Below are 26,184 nucleotides of genomic sequence, written 5' to 3' on the forward strand. Positions count from 1 at the left end.
CTTTATTTGTGGTATCCTGGTATAGTTCTTGTATCAGGGTAGTGCTGGCCATCTCAAATGAGTTTAGATGGGTTCCCTCCTCTTCTACTTTTTGGAAGAATTTGGGTAGAATTAATTCTTTAAATGTTCACCAGAATTCATCAGTAAAGTCATCTGGTCCTGGTCTTTTGTTGGGAGGTTTTGGATAACTCTCTACTAGTAAATAGTCTGTTCAGATTTTCTATTTCCTCATGATTCAGTCTTGGTAGGTTATATGTTTCTAGGAATTTATACATTTTCTATGTTACAAAGTTGTTGGTGTTATAAATTGTTCATAGTAGTCTCTTATGATCCTTTTCTTTGGCTAATTTCTTGACTTTATTATCCTCTTTCTGACCCTTTCCACCAGCAACTCAAATTTTGTCTGTTCTTGTATGGGTTCCATCCCTGGTTAAATGTTTTTCAAATACAACAGCTCCACAAATCTCCCACCTACTTTTTTACTCAAAGAGCAACTTCACCTAGAAATCACTAGACTTTGTTTTTAACTTAACACTGTATTATTCTTAGCACTGAGACTATGTTTTCATACACAACCGATGCCTACTAAATATGTTGATATAATGAATACTGTTAAATGACTCCATATGAAAAACAAAAAATTATTTTATTACTATCATAGTTTATAAAATTCCCATTTATAATTTATAGTAAAATCAGTAAAACACAAGGTACTACATTCATAGCACTTGTATACACTTCATTTAAATACTAAAACAGTTTAAATTTATTTGAGTTTAAATGTGGAATTCTTGAAACATTTTGAGAAAACATGGCTTGGAATCACTGCTCTAGACCTATTACTCTCAACATAGACCAATATGCAAAAATATTTAGGATGAATAATCCTGATAGGTTTCAATTCAACATTAATCATGTTAAAAATAACATATACAAAGGGAAGAAAATTGATTACCATATGGAAATTTGCATATATTTATATATATAGTCATATGGTTAATTAAGCACCACATTAATCTGCCTTTTTCTTAAATTTAAGAGTATTTATGATCTTTGAGGTAAATTTTAAAGAAAACTTAAATCTGTCACATAACAAAAGCTTTTAATAGTTCACCATCTAAATAATCTTTTGTTTCTGTTTCATTGAATTTTACAATGATACTAAAAAGTTCTGGAAATATCACCAGTTTGTTCTTTGGTCCTGCCATACATTTTTTCCCCCGCTGTTCATGATCTCATGGTGCTTGATAGCAATCTGTCTCTTTCCTAGTATTCAAAGTACTATCAGGACTCGACTGTCACTACCAGTTCTTAGGCCTTTTCCAACCTTTGTATCAAATATCCCAATACTTCTCTCCAGGAAAATGCATTCTGACAAAGTGCTGAAACATGAATGCAATCCCCATTTTTTTCCTCCCTTTCTGTCTCTCAAACTTATTTTTCCTTCTTTCACTAAAATTTAATCCAGCCAAAACTTGTCTAGGTAGGCCAGGAACAAATGTTTCCGATCTTGTATCTCTTTTCTTTACTGTCTCATACTAAAATCTCAATTCTCCTATTATAAAAGTTAATTTGACACTTATGAAAGAAGCATTCAAAAATGGTATATAAGTAAACAATTTCCCAGGTAAATGCACACCAAAAAAAATCCAAGAAAATAATGTAAGAAACTAAAATTCATGACAAGACATATTTAATGTATAAATAGGATTACTTTTTAAACTGTAGAACTACAGGGAGAACTACAAGGATAAATTCTAATTTGTATGGTAAACTGTTATAGTAATGGCTTCCAGTGCATCATTCCACCTGCTATCTGTACCCTTGTATGCTCACCTCTCACACTGACTCTAAACTTGGCTACTTGCTTTGTTCAACTAAGATGAGCAAATACGACGCAAGTACAGGCTTGATAAAAACTCTTGTACATTAGGGAATTGCTCTCATAATGTTTTCTCTGTTATGGGAAAAAACAGTCTAGCTTATTGGAGGAGGAGAGGCCATGCAGAACAGAGACAGTCAAATCACTGAACCATGAAAAATTATAAAATATCCTGTTTTAAACCACTGAGTTTTGGAGTGGTTTATTATATAGCAATGGGTAAGAGCTACACTTTGTAGAACCTATCATCTCTGTCTATTCTGTGGAAGACCAAGTGGATTTATAAAAGTTAAAGCTATACTTATTTTGAAAAAACACCTCAGGTCTCTTCGTCAAACTTTAACAATATTAGACCTGCTGTACCTGTTATATATCCCCCTCTACTCCAGCTATTCGGTCCATTTAAAATTACAAGAATGAACATGTTAACTATTATCCTGTTGGTATAGAAGTAGAAACTATATCAGCAAAGTACATGATAAATATTTTTGTTTAAACAATCAACTGTACATCTTTCATATAAAAGATGAGATTCTAGCCTGTTTTTTAAAAATTATACTTGCTAACATTATCTTTACATTTTTTACAGAAGCTGTTTTCTCTAAATTTGCAGCTTCATTCCATAGCTTTTATAGACCCATAAATTGCAAATATATTTCCAATATCCTTTAAAAAAAATCATACAAGGTAATTTTATTTAACACAGTAAAACTTAACAGATAATAGCAAAACTGCTCAGCCTTCCAGCTACCATCGAATACTTTGGCAGTACAGAGAAGCCAACATGTTGGAGTAATTAATTTTCTGTATTTACCCTTATTAAAAAGAGGTTTTTGGTAGTGAGGACAAATAATCTCTCATTTGTTGCTTGAAAGCCTAAAATAGGATCATTGGTTTCTAGGCTTGCTACTTGCTGCTTAGCAACCTGCCCTACTTGCCTGCCTTCCTTCCTATTGTAAAGTACGGTAGACATGGGCGTGGGCTGACGGTAGATGAAAACTCGTCGAAGGCACTCGCAAAGGGCTGCATAGGAGTAATTTGGAGCACAGGCAAAAAATTTTTTGTCTCTCTTCGATGCTTGGACATAGCCTGCCAAGAAATATGAGACAAAAAAAGAAAAACTATATATTAAACAGAAGGGAAAAAATGGTGATTTAACATTTACTATTTCATTAATTTTATTACAAATTGAAATGACTAAAAATTTACACCACAGATATTCAACAGTAGTTACATTCTGAACCATTAATGACTAGCCACAATCAATCTTTCCCAAATGGTGCAAAAATAAAGCACTAATTCCTAAGAACAAGTGTTTCATTCATTTTTTCAAGAAAAGCACAACATGGTTCCCATATAATTTCCAGAAATAAGTAAAAAATTCTAACACATGCGAAAATATCTTTAAATGACAATTTAACAACTGGGTACATCAATCACAGAGATGGCATTATGGTATCTTTTTTTTTCTTACCAAATAAATGGGAAAATGTTTAGAGGATGTTATTACAAAGTTATTTCAGGAGTGTGTGCATAATGCATTCTCACTTTGTATATTATCAGTGGTATTTTTATAATCAACACCAACACTTTAACAGGATTTGTTGTACTTCACCTCTCAGAAGTAGAGCCTTCAGATCAAAACAAAATCAAAAAGAAAATTCAAATATCTAATTTTAAAATTCCATTAGGATAACCTTTGAAAACTAATCTTTGAAAAAACAATCTTTTAAAAATTTATCTTTAGAGCTTAAAAGGGCGTTTATATTCTAAAGTATAAATCAGCAATTTTCAGGTTGGTATATGATTACTGAATGAATGTTAAAACCTGAGAGAGGAAGTATAACATTAATATAAATTGAGACCTCACCAAACAATGAATGACGAGAGGAACCATGAGCATAGGCAGATCTATGCTGGTTTTTTAAAAATTAAGCAGGGCTTGAGGATGAAAAAGTAGAAAGACACAGACACCTATTTGAGAGCCTAGAATTAACTCTCCAGGCTAATCTTGCCAAATTAATGTATATAACATCTCAAGACTACATATCTAATATAATGTTGATTTAACTCAAGCATAACAGAATTCCACTAAACTAGGATTTATGGATACAAAAGAAGGATCTGAAAATTAAGATAAAACTTTCCTCTTACTTAAAAAATCAGGAATTTTAGTAGAAAGGCTAGAAATTATGTGGGTACATTATTTAATCAAACTATTTCACGTCATAAAAATCCATTTGGAGTCTGAATTAACCACTTTAACAGCCTATATTACTAACTATAAAGGACAACTGAAAAAATATTTTCTATAATTAGGGTTGTGCATATATAGCAATCAAAATGCATAGTTTTACTTCCTGCTGGCAGTTTAAAATAACCTTTCAATAAAGCAATAGCTGTGGTTAATTCATATAAAAAAATTTCTCCCACACAATACTAATGTATTTTGACATTAAATCAATTATTCATAAGTCTACAATTATGTAGTTCAAAATGTTTCAAGCCCTACCAGTATTTCCCTTTTATCCTACAGAATAAATTTCATTTCTGCATCACCATTTTCCCTAAGTGTTTGCATTATAATGGCTCTGTTACACACTTAAGTTCCATGAAAGATGTCTCCTAATGTGCTTTTTAACCTTAGAGCAATTCTATGATTACTGAAGACTTCTCTGAAGAAACCTGAATACAAGTTCCATGTAGGGTATTGCCAAGCCCTTGTTCATATTCTAATACTGTATAGCTTAGCTGGAATAAGCAAGTAATTGATCAGAATGATTCAGTTAAACACTCTGATTTCTATTCTGTGTTGATCTTCTGCACAAACATAAAAACAAATTAGTCCTACTGTTCCAAAAGTACTAACATTCATCAACTATGTACAAGCAACCAAATTATAGCACAGTCAATCCAACTGTAATTAGGACAGCTCAAATTTAAATAAACCAAAAAAAGAAACTTAGAAAAAAAAAAAAAGACTACTTTTTGATATAATGTCAAAGGTTGTCAAAGAGCTTGCTTATACCTAAAGCATTGAAGGTTGCAATATGCTCCCACATATCATCTTGTTTGCTGGAGCGTGGCTGCCAGAGCAAGGCATCAACATCATGGCGCAAACAGAAGCAGGGCATTTCTTTAGGATCCACTATGACAGAGAAAAGGTACTGGTTGCTTCCAAGATTCACCTACAATTAAAAGTGACAAATAAAAAAATCATTTATTCAACAACAAATTATTGTAATTAATAATGATGACAACTGACACACAGAACTACACATCAGCAACTGTTCTAAACTTTTTTCATACTTAATCTCATTACCTCTTCTAACGCCCCTGGGAGAAATGTGCTCATGTTAAGTCTATCTTAAAGCTGAGGACAGTTAACTTGCCCATGGTCAGTCTGGTAATAAGCTATGCAGCTGACATTGAATCCAGAGTCCATGTTCTTAACCACTGCACTATATATACTATTTTCTCAACTGTTAGTAACTCATTTAAAACATAATATAAAGCACCAATTTTATAAGCAGAATATATTTTAAGCCACAATACAAATATGAAGTTTACAAATGCTAACTTGCAATAATAACTACCAAGAATGATAGCTACTATGATTTATGAGCACATTCTTTATGTCCAGGCATATTGTAAATATTAAGCTCAATAACCCACAAGGCTGTTACTCTCTTTATAGATACTTGGGAGAGTATGAGTTACCTGTTCTAAGCTACACAGAAAAACCACAATGCTGGGGTTCAAATTTCAGATCTGTTTACAAGTTATTAACTTCATACTGTCTATTTATAGTAAAATGTAAAGAATGTTTATTATGTTAAAACTTTTATGGCAATATTGATGGTTAAAGGAATTCATTTTAATACAAACTCATCAGGTTGAGACTCATAATTGAATTCCATCCATAGGAACATTTTCTTAATGGAAAGAAGTTACAGTGCTATTTTTCATTACAAATACTGTTTACTAGAGTTAAAAATGCCTAAATAACAGAAATCACACCAAATGTAGATAACACAAAACACACAGAGTACTTATTAATACTGAATTGTTGCCATGGGTTTTAGAGCAGACTAGAGAATACAATCGGAGAAGGCAATGGCATCCCACTCCAGTACTCTTGCCTGGAAAATCCCATGGATGGAGGAGCCTGGTAGGCTGCAGTCCATGGGGTCGCTAAGAATCGGACACGACTGAGCGACTTCACTTTCACTTTTCACGCGTTTGAGAAGGAAATGGCAACCCACTCCAGTATTCTTGCCTGGAGAATCCCATGGACGGGGGAGCCTGTTGGGCTGCCGTCTATGGGGTCGCACAGAGTTGGACACGACTGAAGCGACTTAGCAGCAGCAGCAGCAGTGCTTGTTTTCTACAGAAGGGGGACAGGCACACAGGACTCACAGACCATTTCTTCTCTTTGCGTCCCTTTGCTCCTGAGAATCAATAGCTAAGTAAGGTCTACTTTCAAAGTCACCACCAACTAACTGGCCTTTATGTTACATTTTATCATGTTTTACTGTCAAATTCCATTTTTTCTGTAGCTTCAAGTGTATTTCTATTGCCTTCAGTTTTATAGCTTTCTATGATACATATGTTTCAGCAAATAGTTTGAGGATCTGTCCTGCCAGAAGTGACCAAATTATCCCTTATATAAGATCTGGATCCTTTAAATATACTCAAAACCAAGTATCCAGGAGTTTTTAAAACAAATTATAATAAACTAGTCTGATAATTTACTGTGAGACAAAACATTCCTTTTAAATCAGATGATTTAGACTTCTATCTTTATGTAGTAAGAGACTGTGAGTCTTAATATTAAAGTCTAGCCTTCCTATTCATTTTAAAGTCCAGTAATCCATACAGCTAAAAAAAAAGTTAACACCATTTAAGATGTATGATACTTATTAGATTGTCAGCAGCCACGTTAGGAAAAGAAACTTATGTTGCTCCAGTTTCATCCACCTCATTAGAACTGATTCAAATGTATTCTTTTTAATGGCTGAATAATACTCCATTGTGTATATGGATGAAACTGGAGCCTATTATACAGAGTGAAGTAAGCCAGAAAGAAAAACACCAATACAGTATACTAACGCATATATATGGAATTTAGAAAGATGGTAACAATAACCCTGTGTACGAGACAGCAAAAGAGACACTGATGTATAGAACAGTCTTATGGACTCTGTGGGAGAGGGAGAGGGTGGGAAGATTTGGGAGAATGGCATTGAAACATGTAAAATATCATGTATGAAATGAGTTGCCAGTCCAGGTTCGATGCACGATACTGGATGCTTGGGGCTGGTGCACTGGGACGACCCAGAGGGATGGAATGGGGAGGGAGGAGGGAGGAGGGTTCAGGATGGGGAACACATGTAAACCTGTGGCGGATTCATTTTGATATTTGGCAAATCTAATACAGTTATGTAAAGTTTAAAAATAAAATAAAATTAAAAAAAAAAAAAAAAAAAAAGAAACTTATGTTGCAACTTTTGAATGGAATTATAAGAGTAGAGAAAGAACTGCATATAAAACACTGCTTTTAAGGTAACACCTAAAAAGTGTTTTCATTTTTCTCATGGTAGTTATTGGAATCTCCTGATAACTATTTATACCTTTTACTCATTTTTCTCGCCTCACTGCAATAGTTCGGAGTTCGAGCGTGACACTGATGAGGCGTAACGACAGCAGACACCGTGGCCTGTTACCAATCTTAGGGGAAAGCAGTCTTTTTTTTTTTAACCAGGAAGTATGATGTTAAATCTAGGTTTTTCTAGGAGGCCATTACCTTCAACTCCTAGTTTGCTAAAAATTTAATGGATGCTAAGTTTTGTCAATTCTTTTCCTGCATCTACTAGAATGGTCAAATAGTTTTCTTCTTTAGTCTGATGATATGCTTATTTATGTTGATTGATATCTGAATGCTGATGAATCAGCCTTGAATTCCCTAAGTAATACTTGGTCATGATGTATTACCCTTTTTACTTATGGTTGGATTTCATTTACTAATGTTTTGCTGAGGACTTCTGCACCTATATTCATGAGGGATACTGTGTCTTTGGACTTGTACTGATGTGTCCATTTTTATTCCTGATATAGTAATTTGTGGTGTCTTTTTCCTTGGCTACTATTCTTTTGTTAAGTCTAAATGCCAAAAATAAACAACACATTCATACAGCCAGCAAAGAAGAGAAGCAAAAAACATACCCAGAGAGACTACAGTAAGCAGAAATCATAATATAAAGTATAAAGTGAGTAACAGGTATGAGCAGGAGAAGCAAATAAGACGATGATGTGATAATAACAGCACAGTACAATAGAGCAAGGGACACTTGGTTCTCAAGACAAATGGAACACCTTGTCATGAGAACTGTGTTCTATTTTCCTAAACAAAATTTCGCTTCTCTTTTTTAGGTCTAACTTGCAAAGGCATTTGTTTACAGAATGATCGTCTATTTCTCTGAGATCTGAAGAGATTGTTTCCACTAGTCCATGTAGTCTCCACAGATGTTCCCAATAAATATCTATGACTTGAGATAATGAGAGGTCTTCTCTGCTCCTTGTAACCTCTAAAAGCCCAGACTAAAGGATTTTGTCCAAAATAAAAGGAAATCAAAATCAGATTACAAACTGGAGCAAACTAATTTTGCTAATAAGTTAATTAAGTGAATGAAAATGAAGTGCAAAAGTGTAAAGGTACAATGAAAATTACATGTACTATTATATGATGCTACAGAAACAAAAAAGTGTAAGTAGAAAATGTTTGAAGAACAACAGAGACATATCATTAATTTGAAGCAGCAGGGAAATAAGACATTATTTGGCATGGGCAATAACCTGTAAGAATCAAGAACAAGATGTCCAATTCAAAGGGAAAAATCTGCAAACTAGAATACTCAGCAAGATTATCATTTAAAATAGGAGAGAGAGTGAATTTCTCAGAGAAGCAGAAACTAAAAGAGTACAGCAATACTAAAGCTATCCTAAAAGAAATACCGAAAGGTCTTCTCTAAATAGAAAAGAAGCAAGAAGATATAAGAAACAGGAAATCACAACTGGAAAGTAAACCGCTTACGCCAGTATAAAGATCAAACAGGAAAAAGCATGTATTTGTGAAAGTGATTATAAACACAAGGACGAGCAGAAGCATAAACAAAGATGTAAAAGATATCAAAATGGTAAAACGTGGGTAGGCAAAGGAAATGTGAGTGAGGACAGTAGGAAATGTATGGACAGACCTTTTTTTTAAGAATGTGTTTGAACCCACTGTCTAAAGCAATGGGAAATTATAGGAAGCAGTTTACATACTTGAAAAAACAGGGTAAACATATATCATAAACATACAATAGATTCACAAAAACCAAAAACAGAACTACAACCATAAAATGAAAACATTAAATCACTAAAAGGAAAAAGGAAAGAAAAAAGAAACATAGAATCAACTGGAAAACAAAGTTTAAAATGGCAATAAATACACAGCATTCAGTGGACTGAATGCTCCAATCAAAAGACACAGAATGGTAGACTGGGTTAGAAAACAAGAGCCTACAAGCCTACATTATGCTGCATACAAAAGACCCACTTTAGGGCAAAAGAAAAAGAATGAAAGTGAGAGGATAGAAAAAGATATTTCATACAAATAAAAATGACAGGAAAGCAGGGTTACAATACTTGTATCAAGCAAAGCAAATTTTAAAACAAAAGCCATAAAGAAGCACACTATATAAAGAAGGATACTATATAATGATAAAAGGATCAGGATCAATTCAAGAAGAGAACTTTACACTTGTCAGCATATATGCACCCAATATAGGGACACCCAAATACAGGAAACAAATACTAAGAGACATAAGAGAAAACTGATGGGAATACAATAATATCAATAGTAGGAAACTTTACCACCCCTCTCACATCAATGTATAGATCTTCTAGACAGAAAATCAATAAAGCAACGGATATCCTAAATGACACAAAAGAACAACAGTTAGAGTTAATTGATATTATCAAGATCAGTTCAGTTGCTCAGTCATGTCTGACTCTTTGCTACCCAATGGACTGCAGCACACCGGGCTTCCCTGTCCAACACCAACTCCTGGAGCTTGCTCAAACTCATGTCCGTCGAGTTGGTGATGCCATCCAACCATCTCATCCTCTGTCGTCCCCTTCTCTTCCTGGTTTCAACCTTTCCCAGCATCAGGGTCTTTTCCAATGAGTCAGTTCTTCGCATCAGGTGGCCAAAGTATTGGAGTTTCAGCTTCAGTATTCAGGACTGATTTCCTTTAGGATCAACTGGTTTGATCTCCTTGCAGTCCAAGGGACTGTCAACAGTCTTCTCCAGCACCACAGTTCAAAAGCATAAGTTCTTTGGCGCTCAGAATTTACAGTCCAACTCTCACATGACTACTGGAAAACCCATAGCTTTGACTAGATGGACCTCTGTCGGCAAAGTAATGTCTCTGCTTTTTAAAATGCTGTCTAGGTTGGTCATAGCTTTTCTTCCAAGGAGCAAATCTCTCTTAATTTCATGGCTGCAGTCACCATCTGCAGTGATACTGGAGCCCAAAAAGTAAAGTCTCTCACTGTTCCCACTGTTTCCCTATCTGCCATGCAGTGATGGGACCAGATGCCAAGATTTTAGTTTTCTGAATGTTGAGCTTTAAGCTAACTTTTTCACTCTCCTCTTTCACTTTCATCAAGAGGCTCTTTAGTTCTTCTTCCCTTTCTGCCACAAGGGTGGTGTCATCTGTGTATCTAAGGTTATTGATAGTTCTCCTGGCAATCTTGATTCCAGCTTGTGCTTCATCAAGCCTGGCATTTCTCATGATGTACTCTGCACAGACGTTAAATAAGCAGGGTGACAACATATAGCCTTGACCTACACTCCCTTGCTGACTTGGAACGTTTGTTGTTTATGTCCAGTTCTAACTGCTGCTTCATGACCTGCATACAGATTTCTCAGGAGGCAGGTCAGGTAGTCTGGTATTCCCATCTCTTTAAGAATTTTCCACAGTTTATTGTGATCCACACAGTCAAAAGCTTTGGTGTAGGCAATAAAGCAGTAGATGTTTTCCTGGAACTCTCTTGCTTTTTCAATGATCAAACAGATGTTGGCAATTTGATCTCTGGTTCCTCTAGTTTGTCTAAATCCAGCTTGAACATCTGGAAGTTCATGGTTCATGTACTGTTGATGCCTGGCTTGGAGAATTTTGAGCATTACTTTGCTAGCGTGAGAGATGAGTACAACTGTGTGATAGTTTAAACATTCTTTGGCATTGCCTTTCTTTGGGATTGGAATGAAAACTGATCTTTTCCAGTCCTGTGGCCATTGCTGAGTTTTCCAGATTTCCTGGCATACTGACTGCAACCCTTTCACAGCATCATCTTTTAGGATGTGAAATAGCTCAGCGCAATTCCATCACCTCCATTAGCTTTCTTTGTTCATAGTGATGCTTCTTAAGGCCCACTTGACTTCACATTCCAGGATGCCTGGCTCTAGATAAGTGATCACATCATTGTGGTTATCTTTTTTGTATAGTTCTTTATGATGATCTTTTTTGTATAGTTCTTCTGTGTATTCTTGCCACCTCTTCTTAATATCTTCTGCTTCTGTTAGATCCATATCATTTCTGTCCTTTATTGTTCCCATCTTTGCATGAAATGTTCCCTTTGTATCTGTAATTTTCTTGAAGAGTTCTGTAGTCTTTCACATTCTATTGTTTTCCTCTGTTTCTTTGCACTGATCACTGAGGAAGGCTTTGTTATCTCTCCTTGTTATTCTGCATTCAGATGCGTATATCTTTCCTTTTCTCCTTTGCCTTTCACTTCTCTTCTCTTCGCAGCTATCGGTAAGGCCTCCTCAGACAACCATTTTGCTTTTCACATTTCTTTTTCTTGGGGTTGGTCTTGATCACTGCCTCCTGTACAATGTCATGAACCTCCGTCCACAGTCCTTTAGGCACTCTATCAGATCTAATCTCTTGAATCTATTTGTCATTTCCAGTGTATAACTGTAAGGGATTTGATTTAGGTCATACCTGACGGTCTAGTGGTTTTCCCTTCTTTCCTCAATTTAAGTCTGAATTTGGCAATTTTAAAGATTAAAAATATTTTGGATGTAAGATATTACATCCAAAAAATACAGAATACACATTCTTTTCAAGTAGACATGGAACATTCTCCAGAACTGCCCATATACTAGGGTACAAAACTCAACAAATTTACGAGTATAAAAATTATCTCAAGCATCTTTGCTGACCACAATGGCATGAAAGTAGAAATCAACCACAGGAAAACAAATGAGGAAAAAAAAATTACATGGAGACTGAACAACATACTACTAAAAAAGCCCTGGGTCAGTGCGGAAATTAAAAAGGAAATAAATACCTTGAGACAAATGACAGTCAGAACACAACCATACAAAATCTATGGGATACAGCAAAAGCAGTTATTAGAATGGTTCTTAGATATAGGGCTTCCTAGAAATACAAGAAAAATCTCAAATAAACCACCTAACTTACCACCTAAAAGAATTAGAATAAGAACAAACAAAACAAAAGTCAGCAGAAGGAAGGAAATAATAAAGATCAGAGAGGAAATAAAATTAATAAAACCAAGAGTTGGTTCTTTGAAAGAGTAAACAAAACTGGCAAACTTCTGGCTAGGTTCACCAAGAAGAAATGAGAGAGAACCCACATAAAATAAGAAATGAAAGAGGAGAAATATCAACTGATACCGCAGAAAGACAAAAAACAAACATAAAAGAATACTATGAACAATTACATGTCAACAAATTCGACAACCTAGAAGAAATGGACAATCTTCTAGAAATGTACAGCCCATCAAAACTCAATCAAAAAGAAATAGGCAATTTGAACAGACCAATCACAAAAGTGAAATACAATCTGTACTAAAGAAACTTTCTGCAAACAAAAGTCTAGGACCAGACGGCTTCACAGGCAAATTCTACCAAACATATAAAGAACTTCTACTAATCCTTCTCAAACTCTTCCAAGAAACTGAAGAGGAGGGAACACCCTCAAAGACATTCTATGAAGTCATCATCATGCTGACACCAAAACCAGACAAAGATACCACTAAAATAGAAAATTACAGACCAATATCTCTGATATAGATGCAAAAGTTCTCAACAAAATACTAGCAAACAGAAACCCACAATACAAAAAAGATCACACACCACAACTAAGTGGAATTCATCCCAAGTTCACAAGGATGGCTCAACATTTGCAAATCAATCAACGTGATATCAACCACATCATCAAAAAAAAAAAAACACAAAAACCACATGGTCGTCTCATTAGATGCAGGAAAAGGAAAGCATTTGACAAAATTCAACATCCATTTATGATAAAAACTCTTGTCAAAGTGGGTATAGAGGGAATATATCTTAACATAATAAAAGCTATTTATGACAAACCCATAGGCAATATAATACTTAACAGTGAAAAGCTGAAAGCTTTCAGCTTAAATATGTAACAAGACAAAGATACCCACTCTCACCATTTCTATTCTATTTACTCTTGGAATGCTTGGCCACAGCAGTCAGACAAGAAAGAGAAATAGAAGGTATCTAAATTGGAAGAGGTAAAACTGTTACTATATGCAGATCACATGGTACTACATACAGAAAGCTCTAAAGAGTCCACACAAAAAATTACTAGAACTGATAAATGAATTCAGCAAGGTAGCAGGACATAAGATTAACATACAAAAATTGGTTGCATTTCTTTACACCAACAATGAAATATCAGGAAGAGAAAAATTTATGGAATACTTTTTAAAATCACAACCCCAAAATAAAATACTTAGGAAAAAGCCTCACTAAGGAGGTGAAAGACTTACACCCTGAAAATTATAAAACATTAATAAAGGAAACTGAAGATGATTCAAAGAAAACAGATATATCTTACTGTTAGATTGGAAAAAATAGTATTGTTAAAGTGGCCATACTACTCAAAGCAGTCTACAGATTTAGTGCAACCCCCATCAAATCACCCATGACATTTTTCACAGAACTACAACAAATAAATTAAAATTTATATGAAATTATAAAATCCCCAGCAATTGCCAAAGCAATACTTAGGAAAAAGAACAAAGCAGGAGACATAACCCTTCCAGACTTCAGACAATACAAGAAAACTACAGTGATCAAAACAGTGTGATACTGGCAGAAACAGAGATCTACAGATCAATGAAACAGAATAAAGAACCCAGAAATAAACCCATATCCATAAGGTCAATTAATCTTCAACAAAAATGGTAAGAATATAAAACAGGAGAAAGACAATCTCTTCAGCAAGTGGTGCTGGAAAAGTTAGACAGCTGTAAATCAATGAAGCTACAACACACCCTAACTATGTACAAAAACAAACTCAAAATGGTTTAAAGACTTAAATGTAAGACAAGATACCATAAAACTTCTAGAAGAGATCATAGGGAAAACATTCTCTAACATAAATTGTACCCATATATTCTTAGGTGAGTCTCCCTAGGCAGAAGAACTAACAATGGAAATAAACAAATGGAACCTTACAAGCCTTGCACAGCAAAGGAAACCATGAACAAAAGACAACCCACAGAATGAGAGAAAATATTTTCAAACAATACAACCAATAAGCACTTAATTTCCAAAATATATAAGCATCTCATACAACTCAGCAACAACAAAAAACAAAGAACCCAATTGAAAAATGGGAAGAAGACCTAAACAGACATTTCTCCAAAGAAGAAATACAGATAGCCAATAGACACATGAAAAGATGCTCAGTATCACTATTAGAGAATGCAAATCAAGACTATAATGAGGTACCATCCCATGCCAGTCAGAATGACCATCATTAAAAAGTGTACCAAAACACATGCCAGAGAGGATGTGGAGCAAAGGGAGCCCTGCTACACTGCTGTGGGGATCTAAGTTGGTGAAGCCACTATGGGAAACAGTATAGTGGTTCCTCAGAAAACTAAAAATAGAACTACCATACGCTCTAGCAGTCCCACTCCTGGGCATATATCCAGACAAAATTATAATTCAAAAAGATATGTGCACTCCTACCTTCACAGAAGCACTATTCCCAACAGCCAAGACATGGAAACAACCTACGTGTCCATCAACAAGTGGAAGGATAAAGTTGTGGAACTCAGTCATAAAAATGAATGAAATAATGCCATTTGAAGGAACGTGAATGCAGTTAGAGATTATCATACTACGTCAAGTCAGAAAAAGAAAGACAAATACCATATGATATCACTTATATTCGACAACAAAAACTGCATAAACAATCCTATCTACAAAAAAGAAACAGACTCACAGGCATAGACAATAGACTTGCGGTTGCCAAGGGGGAAGGTGAACGGGGGAGGGACAGACTGGGAGTTTGAGGTTGGCAGATGCAAACTGTTACACATAGAATGAATAAACAAGGTCCTACTACACAGCACAGGGAACTATAGTCAATATCCTGGAATAAACGACAATGGAAAAGAATATAAAAAATATATGTGTATAACTGAGTCACTTTGCTATATAGCAGAAAAATCAACATTTCAAAAAAAAAAGAGCAGATGCCACAAATCTCACTGAATTCACAACTCTGTTTATTTTGGTAGCTGAAAGTAAAATGGGACAGCAAATAAGAAAGAAGGAAAAGGATGTCTGTTTGGGGAGGACACTGTCAAAGGTAAGAATAGTATCCAACAGCTTATTAGCAGTGGGAAAAAACAAATCATGCAGAACCAGAACTTCTTAACGGAGTAGACTGATACTACTTCGTGTAGCAGTAAAGAACCCAACTTAACATCCAATGCTCCTAGGGATTTTACTATATAGACATACACAGCATGGTAATTAATGTTCATTCTAATGACATTCAACAATCAATAAAATGTTACTTTCTCTTCAGAATGCTCTATGTAAGATTTTGGGTAAATAATAAATTTTCTAAGATTCCATTTTAAAAACAAGCCCTAAAGATAGTTTTAGCACTTAAATGAGAAGAATTAATTTATACTAGAAAATTTATTTGAAAAGCTCATTCTTTGTTAATGCCAAATAATCTTATTGCCTTAAAAAAAACACTCAAATTCATAAAACACTTTGACCAATAAAATAGACTTCCTAATTTCTTCTATTCTCATGTTTATTACAGAAAAGGTAGCATTTATCTTTGAAATACCAATGAAGATTACAATTAGAGTAGAATGATGGTAGAGAATCCACCTGAAATGCAGGAGACCTGGGTTTGGAGAAGGGATGGCAACCCACTCCAGTATCCTTGCCTGGAGAATTCTATGGACAGAGGAGCCTGGCTGGCTACAATTCATGGGGTTGCAAAAGAGTGAGAAATGACTGAGTGACTTCACTTACTCATTCTCTATAGAAAAGCTTGGAACATGAATTTCAAGTAGTCAACTGATTGTCTTTTTCTTCTCTTTGCAATTCTCTCCACTTAGCAATTAAAGACTTCTGAAAATCATATGTCAAAGTGAAGACATTTAAACAAGCTTTAATCACTGTTATTACCAAATTAAACTGGAAAGCAGTATTAAGGAAAAGGTTTTACCTATTCATAAATAATGTATCTCTTGGGAGGTCAGACCAAAAAGTTAATGACATGAAAACTTAATTCCAATTTCATATTCTGTACATAGAATAAATTACTAAAATTTACCCTGTTCTTAGGCTTCCCAGGTGGCTCAGGGGTAAAGAATCCATCTGCCAAAACAGGAGACTCAGGTTTGATTCCTGAGTCAGTAAGATCCCCTAGAGAAGGAAATGGCAACCCATTCCAGTATTCTTGCCTGGGAAATCTCATGGACAGAGGAGGCTGGCGGGCTACAGTCCATGGGGTAGCAAAAGAGTTCAACAAGACTTAGAGACTAAAACACCACCTCTGTTCTTATTCTTACTACCCATGAAGTATTGAGTTGATTTATATCTAATACTGAATAAGGAAAAACACTCCCCCCGTTTCTTTTTTCTCACACTACTACCACACTCAAAACATTTCTGACACAGATATTTAGGTTTTTTCACTTATCCAGCAATTCTCTGACACCAGGTGGGTGTCAATTAATTCAGTTCTGACACAATCTATGTGGAGGTAGCATCAGAATCCACAGGTTAAGTGCTCAGTCCCACAAGACTTCCCTGCTCCCCCTACCACTCCACTTCAGATGCCAATCACAAATCCTAAGTTGCCACCTATACTTCTAACTGATTGACCATATATCAAGAATTCCAAAGACCCTCTCCTTGGGTTCAATAATTTGCTAAAATGGCTCACAGAATTCAGGGGAACACTTATATTTATTAGTTTACCATAAAAGGATATGATAAAGGATAACCAAGAACATTCAGACAGAAGAGATGCACAGCAAAAGCTACTGAGGAAAGGAACAGAGCTTCCATCCCTTGTCAGGCACACCACCCTCCTAGTATCTCCATGTGCTCAACTCAGAAGTTTCACAAGCTCTGTCTTCTTGGGATTTTTACAAACATTTCATCACATAGGCATGATCAGTCATTAACTCAGTCTCCAATCTCTCTCTCCTTCCTGGAGGTTAAGGGAAGAAGGCTACTGCTGAAAGTTCCAACCTTCAGATCTTGCTGTGGTCTTTCTGGTGACCAGCTCCCATCATGAAGCTATCTAGGAACCCACCAAGTACTGCTTCATTAGAGTAAAAGCCACTCCTATCACCCAGGAAATTCCAAGGGAATTAAGAGCAATGTTAGAAACCAGGATCAAAGACCAAAAACCTAGTGCTCTTATTACTTAGGAAATTACAAAGGTTTTAGGATCTTTGTACAAAGATTTTAAGATTTACTGATCTCTCACTGGGCAGAGATCAATCAATACTTTTTCATAGCTACATTATTTAATCCTATTTAATCTTCACTACCTGAGAATTCCCACCTTATGGAGGAAGAAACCTCAAACTCAAGTGGTTACGAGATTTAGGTTAAGAAGCCTATAACGTATATATTCTGCTTGGTCAGTTGTGTTGGAAAGTTGTACATGTGTGTTATGTCTAAAATCGATGTCTGAAAAGTACCAAAAGTCTTATAAAATCTTGACTTTAAGGCCAGTATGGCTTAATAAAAGTAAGCTAGGGGAAAAAATGGTAAAAAATGAGAGACAGTCAGTAATGGAGAGCAATGACTTTTAACTATGGTCTCAATACTGGTAGCAAAGTCAATTTAGTTAGACCAAGAAAACAATTTTCTATTTTACTTCACTAGAAATAGTATGGAATAGAGTACTAAAAAATATCTTGTACAATACAAATGGGGTATCCCAGGTGGTGCTAGTGGTAAAGAATCCACCTGCCAATGCAGAAGATGAGGGTTCAATCCCTGGGTCAGGAAGAGCCCCTGGATTAGAAAACAGCAACCCACTCCAGTACTTTTATTCATAAAATTCCATGGATAGAGGCACTTGGTGTGCTACAGTCCATGGGGTCACAAAGAGTCAGACACGACTGAGTGACTACAGTATTACACTGGGCTTCCCAGGTGGCATAGTGGTAAAGAATTTGCCTGCCAACACAGGAGAGGTCAAGAGATTTGCATGGTGCCATCCCTGGGTTTGAAGACCACCTGGAGTAGGAAATGGCAACCCAGTCCAGTATTCTTGCCTGGAAAATTCCATGGACAGAGGAGCCTGATGGGCTACAATCCATGGGGTCACAAAGAGTTGGATATGCCTGAGTGACTGAGCACACACAGTAATGGTAGTACTGTTTTGTGAAATTTTTGCTTCAGATATATTCATGTTATATGTGTATACTGATCTCTCAATTTAAAATATTATTTTACACAGTGAGTCATAAAGCCTGCCTGTAGACCACAGTGAGGATCCCAGACATTATTCTAAATGTGACAAGATTGGAAGCCAGTATAGAGAGGAAAAAGACAGGGAAATGACAAAATCTAAGTCCTTTCCAAAGACTACTTTAACCTTCACAGAAAGTACTTACTAATTCAAATGGGAAGGTAAGTTTAAAATAGGGACACTATGTAATCACATTTAATGCCACAATAGAAGAAAAATAGTAAATATCAACCAAGTACCTCCTAATGTGATACACTGGAAATATCATTTATATAAGGTTCCTGGAAAAAATGCAAACTCATAATCTGACCTCGAGGAAGTATTGGAAATAGTCTATAAAAGGTGGAAAACAAAGTCAGTGTCATAAAGCTGCCTGATTGGATGTTCCAAACTAAAAGAGACTACAGAGACACCACAACTCGATGCAATATGACACACGTGATTGGATCCTGAATCAGGAAAAAAAGAATTGCTCTAAAGTATGTTACTTGAGCAATTGGTAAAATCTGAATATGAACTCTATATAAGACAAAAGTATTAATGTATATCAACGTCAAATTTCCTGAATTGTATTGTACTGCGGTTCTCTAAGAAAATGTCTTTTTAGTATATATGTGAGGCACTGGGGTAAAAGGGCATGGTATCCTCAACTTACTCCTGAATGTTTAAAGAAAAAGAAATGGAGAAACAGAAACAATGTGGCAAACTGTTAATAATTACTGAAATCTAAGTGAGGGATACTGTTATGGGCTGAGCTGTATCCCCTTCCAGATGCATATGCTGAAGTCCCAACCCTCAGCACCTCAGAATGTAACTATCTTTTTGAAGATCTTTCCATCTATAATTAAAGCACCAGGAGACTAGTTTTGCAAAAACTGTTGAAGGACCTTCTCCAAAAGGAAAAGAAAAGGCCACAATTAGAAACAATACATTAATAGGATAATACACCACAATCCAGTGCAAGTTATCCCAGGAATGCAAGGATTTTTCAATAACCACAACTCAATCAGTGTGATACACCACAATAACAAATTGAAGAATAAGAACCATATAATCATCTCCATAGATGCAGAAAAAGCTTTTGACAAAATTCAACACTTTATGATAAAAACCCTCCAAAAAGTGGGCATAGAGGGAACATGCCTCAACATATTAAAGGCCATAAATGACAAACCTACAGCTAACATCATGCTCAATGGTGAAAAGCTGAAAGAATTTCCTCTAAGATCAGGAACAAGACAAGGATGTCCACTCTCTCTCCTTTTATTCAACACAGTTTTGGAAGTCCTAGGCATGGCAATCAGAGAAGAAAAAGAAATAAAAGGATTCCAAAATGGTGAAGTAGTAGTAAAACTGTCACTGTTTGCAAATGACATGATACTATACATAGAAGATCCTAAAGATGCTACCAGAAAAGTGCTAAAGCTCATCCATGAAAGTTACATGATACAAAATTAATAAAGATCCACTGCATTTCTATACACTAACAAAGAAGGGCTCAATGCAAAGATGGGCTCAATAAAGGACAGAAATGGTAGGGACCTAACAGAACCAAAGATATTAAGAAGAGGTGGCAAGAATACACAGAAGAACTGTACAAAAAAGATCTTCACAACCCAGATAATCACGATGGTGTGATCACTCACTAGAGCCAGACATCCTGGAATGTGAAGTCAAGTGGGCCTTAGGAAGCATCACTACAAACAAAGCTAGTGGAGGTGATGGAATTCCAGTTGAGCTATTTCAAATCCTGAAAGATGATGCTGTGAAAGTGCTGTACTCAATATGCCAGCAAACTTGGAAAACTCAGCAGTGGCCACAGGACTGGAAAAGGTCAGTCTTCATTCCAATGCCAAAGAAAGGCAATGCCAAAGAATGCTCAGACTACTGCACAATTGCACTCATCTCACACACTAGCAAAGTAATGCTCAAAATTATTCAAGCCAGGCTTCAGCAATACGTGAACTGTGAACTTCCAGATGTTCAAGCTGGTTTTAGAAAAGGCAGAGGAACCAGAGACAAAATTGCCAACATCCGCTGGATCATGGAAAAAGCAAGAGAGTTCCAGAAAAACATCTATTTCTGCTTTATTGACTATGCCAAAGCCTTTGACTGTGTGGATCACAATAAACTGTGGAAAATTCTGAAAGAGATGGGAATACCAGACCACCTGATCTGCCTCTTGAGAAAACCTATATGCAGGTCAGGAAGCAACAATTAGAACTGGACATGGAACAACAGACTGGTTCCAAATAGGAAAAGGAGTACGCCAAGGCTGTATATTGTCACCCTGCTTATTTAACTTCTATGCAGAGTACATCATGAGAAACGCTGTGCTGGAGAAAGCACAAGATTGCCGGGAGAAATATCAATAACCTCAGATAAGCAGATGACACCACCCTTATGGCACAAAGTGAGGAAGAACTAAAGAGCCTGTAGGAGACAGGAAGAATAAAATGAAAGCAAGCCCCGGCAAGGGCCGCAAAAGAAATTTATAATTATTGATAAACTGGATGCTATAACGCATGAGACTCTTGGAACAAGTCCAGAGGGAACAGTTCATAATCTTGAAAACAAGATACGATCCTGGGATCAGAAAACCGACCCCAGACTGTTTCTCAACTGGCATCTCAGAGTCATATCTTTTACGTATCTGGTGGAAAGTCTATAGATAAGAATATTAGTCTTAGTTATTGATTTGTTATTGATTACTGTTACCTAATTACTCAACAGTTAATGATCATTTTGTTATTTTGCCCTGAAGGCCACATGAGTTATAGTTTAACTCCCTGTTTATTCTTTCATTCATGGCTGAAAGTATAATAAAGCTGGCTTGGATTCAGTTTCAGCACCTTCACCTTGGAGCAGTGTTGGTCCCCTGAGCCTCACTTTTCTCTGAATTCTTGTGTCTCATTTCTCATTCTCTTACCATATCGTGCTTTTGGAAACCCTGCTTGTCAAGCTGGACTTGACAGAGCCTCTTGATGAAAGTGAAAGAGGAGAGTGAAAAAGTTGGCTTAAAGCTCAACATTCAGAAAACGAAGATCATGGCATCTGGTTACATCACTTCATGGGAAATATATGGGGAAACAATGGAAACAGTGTCAGACTTTATTTTTCTGGGCTCCAAAATCACTGCAGATGGTGACTGCAGCAATGAAATACACTTACTCCTTGGAAGGAAAGTTATGACCAATCTAGATAGCATATTCAAAAGCAGAGACGTTACTTTGCCAACAAAGGTCCGTCTAGTTAAGGCTATGGTTTTTCCAGTGGTCATGTATGGATGTGAGAGTTGGACTGTGAAGAAAGCTGAGTGCCGAAGAATTGATGCTTTTGAACTGTGGTGTTGGAGAAGACTCTTGAGAGTCCCTTGGACTGCAAGGAGATCCAACCAGTCCATCCTAAAGGAGATCAGTCCTGGGTGTTCATTGGAAGGACTGATATTGAAGCTGAAACTCCAATACTTTGGCCACCTGATACGAAGAGCTGACTCATTGGAAAAGACCCTGATGCTGGGAAAGATTGAGGGCAGGAGGAGAAGGGGACGACAGAGGATGAGATGGTTGGATGGCATCACTGACTCGATGGAGATGGGTTAGGGTGGACTCTGGGAGTTGGTGATGGATAGGGAAGCCTGGCATGCTGTGGTTCATGGGATCGCAGAAAGTCAGACACAACTGAGCAACTGTACTGAACTGAACTGAACAAAGAAGGATCAGAAAGAGAAATTAAAGTAACAATCCCCTTTACTGCTGCATCATAAAGAATAAAAAGCTAGGAATACCTACCTCAGGAAACAGAAGATCTATACTCCAAAAACTGTAAGATGCTAATGAAAGAAATCAAAGATGACATAAGTAGATGGAAAGATATATCAATTTTCTTGAATTGAAAGAATCAACATTGCCAAAATGACCATACTACCCAAAGCAATGCACAGATTCAATGCAATCCTACCACAATTACCAATGTCATTTTTCATAGAGCTAGAACAAAAAAAATCTTAAAATCTGTATGAAGTTCCAAAAGACACTGAGTAGCCACAACTACCTTGAGAAAAATGGAGCTGGAAGAATCAGGCTATACTGCAAAGCTACAGTCATCAAAATGGTATTGTACCAGTACAAGAACAGAAATATAGATCAATAGAACAGGAGAGAAAGCCCAGAAATAAACCCACACACCTATGGTCAATTAATCTACAATGGAGGCAAGATCTTTCCAGGTTGCTAAGTGGTCAACAATCTGTCAGCCAATTCAGGAGAGGAGGGTTCAATCCTTGGGTTGAGAAAATTCCCTGGAGACGGGATAGGCTACCTACTCCAGTATTCACAGGCTTCTCTGATGGCTCAGACAGTAAAGAATCTGCCTGCAATGCAGGAGACCTGGGTTCAATCCCTGGGTCAGGAAGATCCCCCGGAGGAGGTCACGGCAACCCATTCCAGTATTCTTGCCTGGAGAATCCCCCATGGACAGAGAAGCCTGGTGGGCTACAGCCCGTGGGATCGCAAAGAGTCGGACATGACTGAGCGACTAAGCACAGGGCACATAATGCATTAACACATAAAACAGAAAACAGCATGATCTTCTCGGGCCTCAAAAAACAGCAGGGGAAGAAAGAGGTCTCAGGAAACTTTTGGGCTTTCCTGGTAGCTCAGACAATAAAGAATTTGCCTGCAATGGAGGAGACCCAGTTCAATTCCTGGGTCAGGAAGATCCTCTGGAGAAGGAAATGGCAATCCACTCCATTATTCTTACCTGGAGAATCCTATGGATAGAGAATTGGGGTCCATGGGATCACAAAGAGTCAGACACAACTGAGTGACTTTCACTTCAAAGGAGACAAGAATATACAGTGGAGAAAAGACAGTCTCTTATAAGTGGTGCTGGGAAAACTGGACATCTAAATATAAGAAAATGAAACTAGAACATTTTTTAACACCATATACAAAAATAAATTCAAAATGGATTAAAGACCAAAATATAAGACCAGATACTATAAAACTCAGAGGAAAACATAGGCAGAACACTTGGACATAAATTGCAGCAATATCCTTTTCAATCCGTCTCTTAGAGTAATGGAAAGTAAAATAATAGATAGTTTATTATTTTAAAATAAATAAGAAATGGAAAACAAAAATAAACAAATGGAACCTAATTAAACTCAAAAACGTTTGCACAGCAAAGGAAACTATATACAAAATGAAAGGACAGCTCACAGGATGGGAGAAAATATTTGCAAACAATGCAACTAACAAGGGATTAATCTCCAAAATTTACAAACAGCTCAGGCAGTTCAACAGCAAAAAAACCAACAACCCAATCAAAAAATGGGCAGAAGATCTAAACAGACATTACTCCAAAGAAGACATACAGGGAATTTCCTGGCAGTACAGTGGTTAGGACTCAGCAAGCACTTCCACTCCCAGGGGCCCAAGTTCAATCTATGGTCAGGGAACAAAGATCTGGAAAGTTGTGCATTCAAAGGAGAGAGAGAGAGAGAAAAGAAGACCTAAAAATGGCCAAGAGGCACATGAAAAGAAGCTCAACATCACTAATTATTAGGGAAATGCAAATCAAAACCACAATGATGTATCACCTCACACCAGTCAGAATGGCCTTCATTAAAAGTCTACAAATAATAAATGCTGGAGAAGGTATGGAAAAAGGGGAGCTCTCCTGCATTGTGGGTGGGAATGTAAACTGGTACAGCCGCTATGAACAGTATGGGGATACCTTAAAAACTAAAAATAGAGCCACTATATGATCCAGCAATCTTACTCCTGGGCAAATATCCAGAGAAACCCATGGTTAGAAAGGATACATGCACTCTGATGTTCACTGCAGCGTTGTTTACAATAGCCAAGACATGGAAGGACCTAAATGTCCGTGAACAGATGAATGGATAAAGAAAATGTAGTACATGTATACAAGGGAATATTCCACTAAGAAGAATGAAATAATGCCATTTGCAGCAACAAGGATGGAGATTATCATACTAAGTGAAGACAGAGAAAAACAAATATATCACTTATATGTGAAATCTTAAAAAATGACACAAATGAACTTACTTAGAAAACAGAAAACACTCATAGGTTTAGCAAACAAACTATAGTTACCAAAAGGGAAAGGTGGGGAAGGGAGAAGAATTTGGGAGCCCGGTATTGACAAATACACACTACTATATTTAAAATAGATAACCATCAAGGACCTACTGTATTGCACAGGGAACTCTACTCAATATTCTATACTAATCTAAATGGAATACAAATTTGAAACAGAACAGGTATTTATATATGTGTAACTGAATCACTTTGCTGTATACTTGAAACTAATTTACAACATTATAACTTAACTCTGATAATAATTACCAAAAAAAACACCCCTCAACTAGTTAACCTAATACAACTTGACCTAACACAAATTGAGGTCAACCAACTACAGCATGTACATATTTTCAAATATAAATGGAAAAACTACCTACAGAGACCACGTACTGGGCTATAAACAAGTCTGAATAAATTTTAAAAGACTGGTTATCTCTAATAAGCACAATGAAGTTAGTGAGAAATTAGTTTAAGAATACACACACACATCAAAAAAATCCCTACACAATGGGAAATCAAAACACCTAACATAATTAAGAATGGATCAAAGAAAAGAGTTTACTCTAGTATCCTTTAGGATACTAGAAAATATGTTAAGCTGAAACAAAATAGTGTAACTTATCAAAGTATATGGAATCAAGTTTAAATGGTACTTTGAGAAAAATTTATTGGTTTAAATGCATTTATCAGAGGAGAGTCTACAAACCAATTACCTATGTTTTCACCTAAGAAGCTAGAAAAAGAGGAATAAACTAAACCCGTAATTAGTAGATAAAAGAAAATAGTAAGAGAAAAATGAATAAAATATAAAATGGATAAATAATGTAAAAAAATCAATGAAATCAAAATGGGTAACTTAAAAGATTAATAAAAGTGATAAATTGATATAAAGGCTGACAGAAAATAGAGGAGAGTAAACATATAACAAAATACAAAAGAGGAGCCATTATTACAATTCTATAAACACTAGACAGACAATGAGAGTATTTTGAAGTACTTTTGCCAATAATTCAACAGCTTGGATGGGATGGATTAATATATGAAGGACAACAATGATCAATACAAGCTAAAGAGGAAACAAAATCAGAATGGCTCTGTATCTACTAACAAAGCTAACTTCAATTAAAACCCTTCCCACAAAAAAACTCCAGGTACAGGTATTTTCAGCAATACATTTTACCAAACACTTAAAGAGCAAATAATATCCATCCTATACAAACTCCATCAGAAAATAAAACCTCTCAATTCAAGAGGACAGCATTACTGTTATTTGAAGAAAAAAAATTACAAGAAAACCACAAACTAATATCCCTATGAATATAGAAAT

The 26,184-nt window shown here is 36.2% G+C and overlaps 1 protein-coding gene across 1 annotated transcript in view; it reads right to left on the minus strand.

The window, feature by feature from the left end:
- Window positions 1-627: 627 nt before the first annotated feature.
- Window positions 628-26,184, minus strand: part of NUDCD1 (NudC domain containing 1) — a 94,070-nt gene continuing 68,513 nt past the window's right edge. The window contains exons 9-10 of the mRNA XM_025265180.3: window positions 4,911-5,070; window positions 628-2,971 (exon numbers count right to left, since the gene is read on the minus strand). Of these exons, the coding sequence (XP_025120965.3) occupies window positions 2,679-2,971; window positions 4,911-5,070 (453 nt within the window). The 3' untranslated portion in view covers window positions 628-2,678. The remainder of the gene's footprint in view (window positions 2,972-4,910; window positions 5,071-26,184) is intronic.

Source organism: Bubalus bubalis, chromosome 15 (genome assembly GCF_019923935.1).
Source record: "Bubalus bubalis isolate 160015118507 breed Murrah chromosome 15, NDDB_SH_1, whole genome shotgun sequence".
NCBI lineage: Eukaryota > Metazoa > Chordata > Mammalia > Artiodactyla > Bovidae > Bubalus > Bubalus bubalis.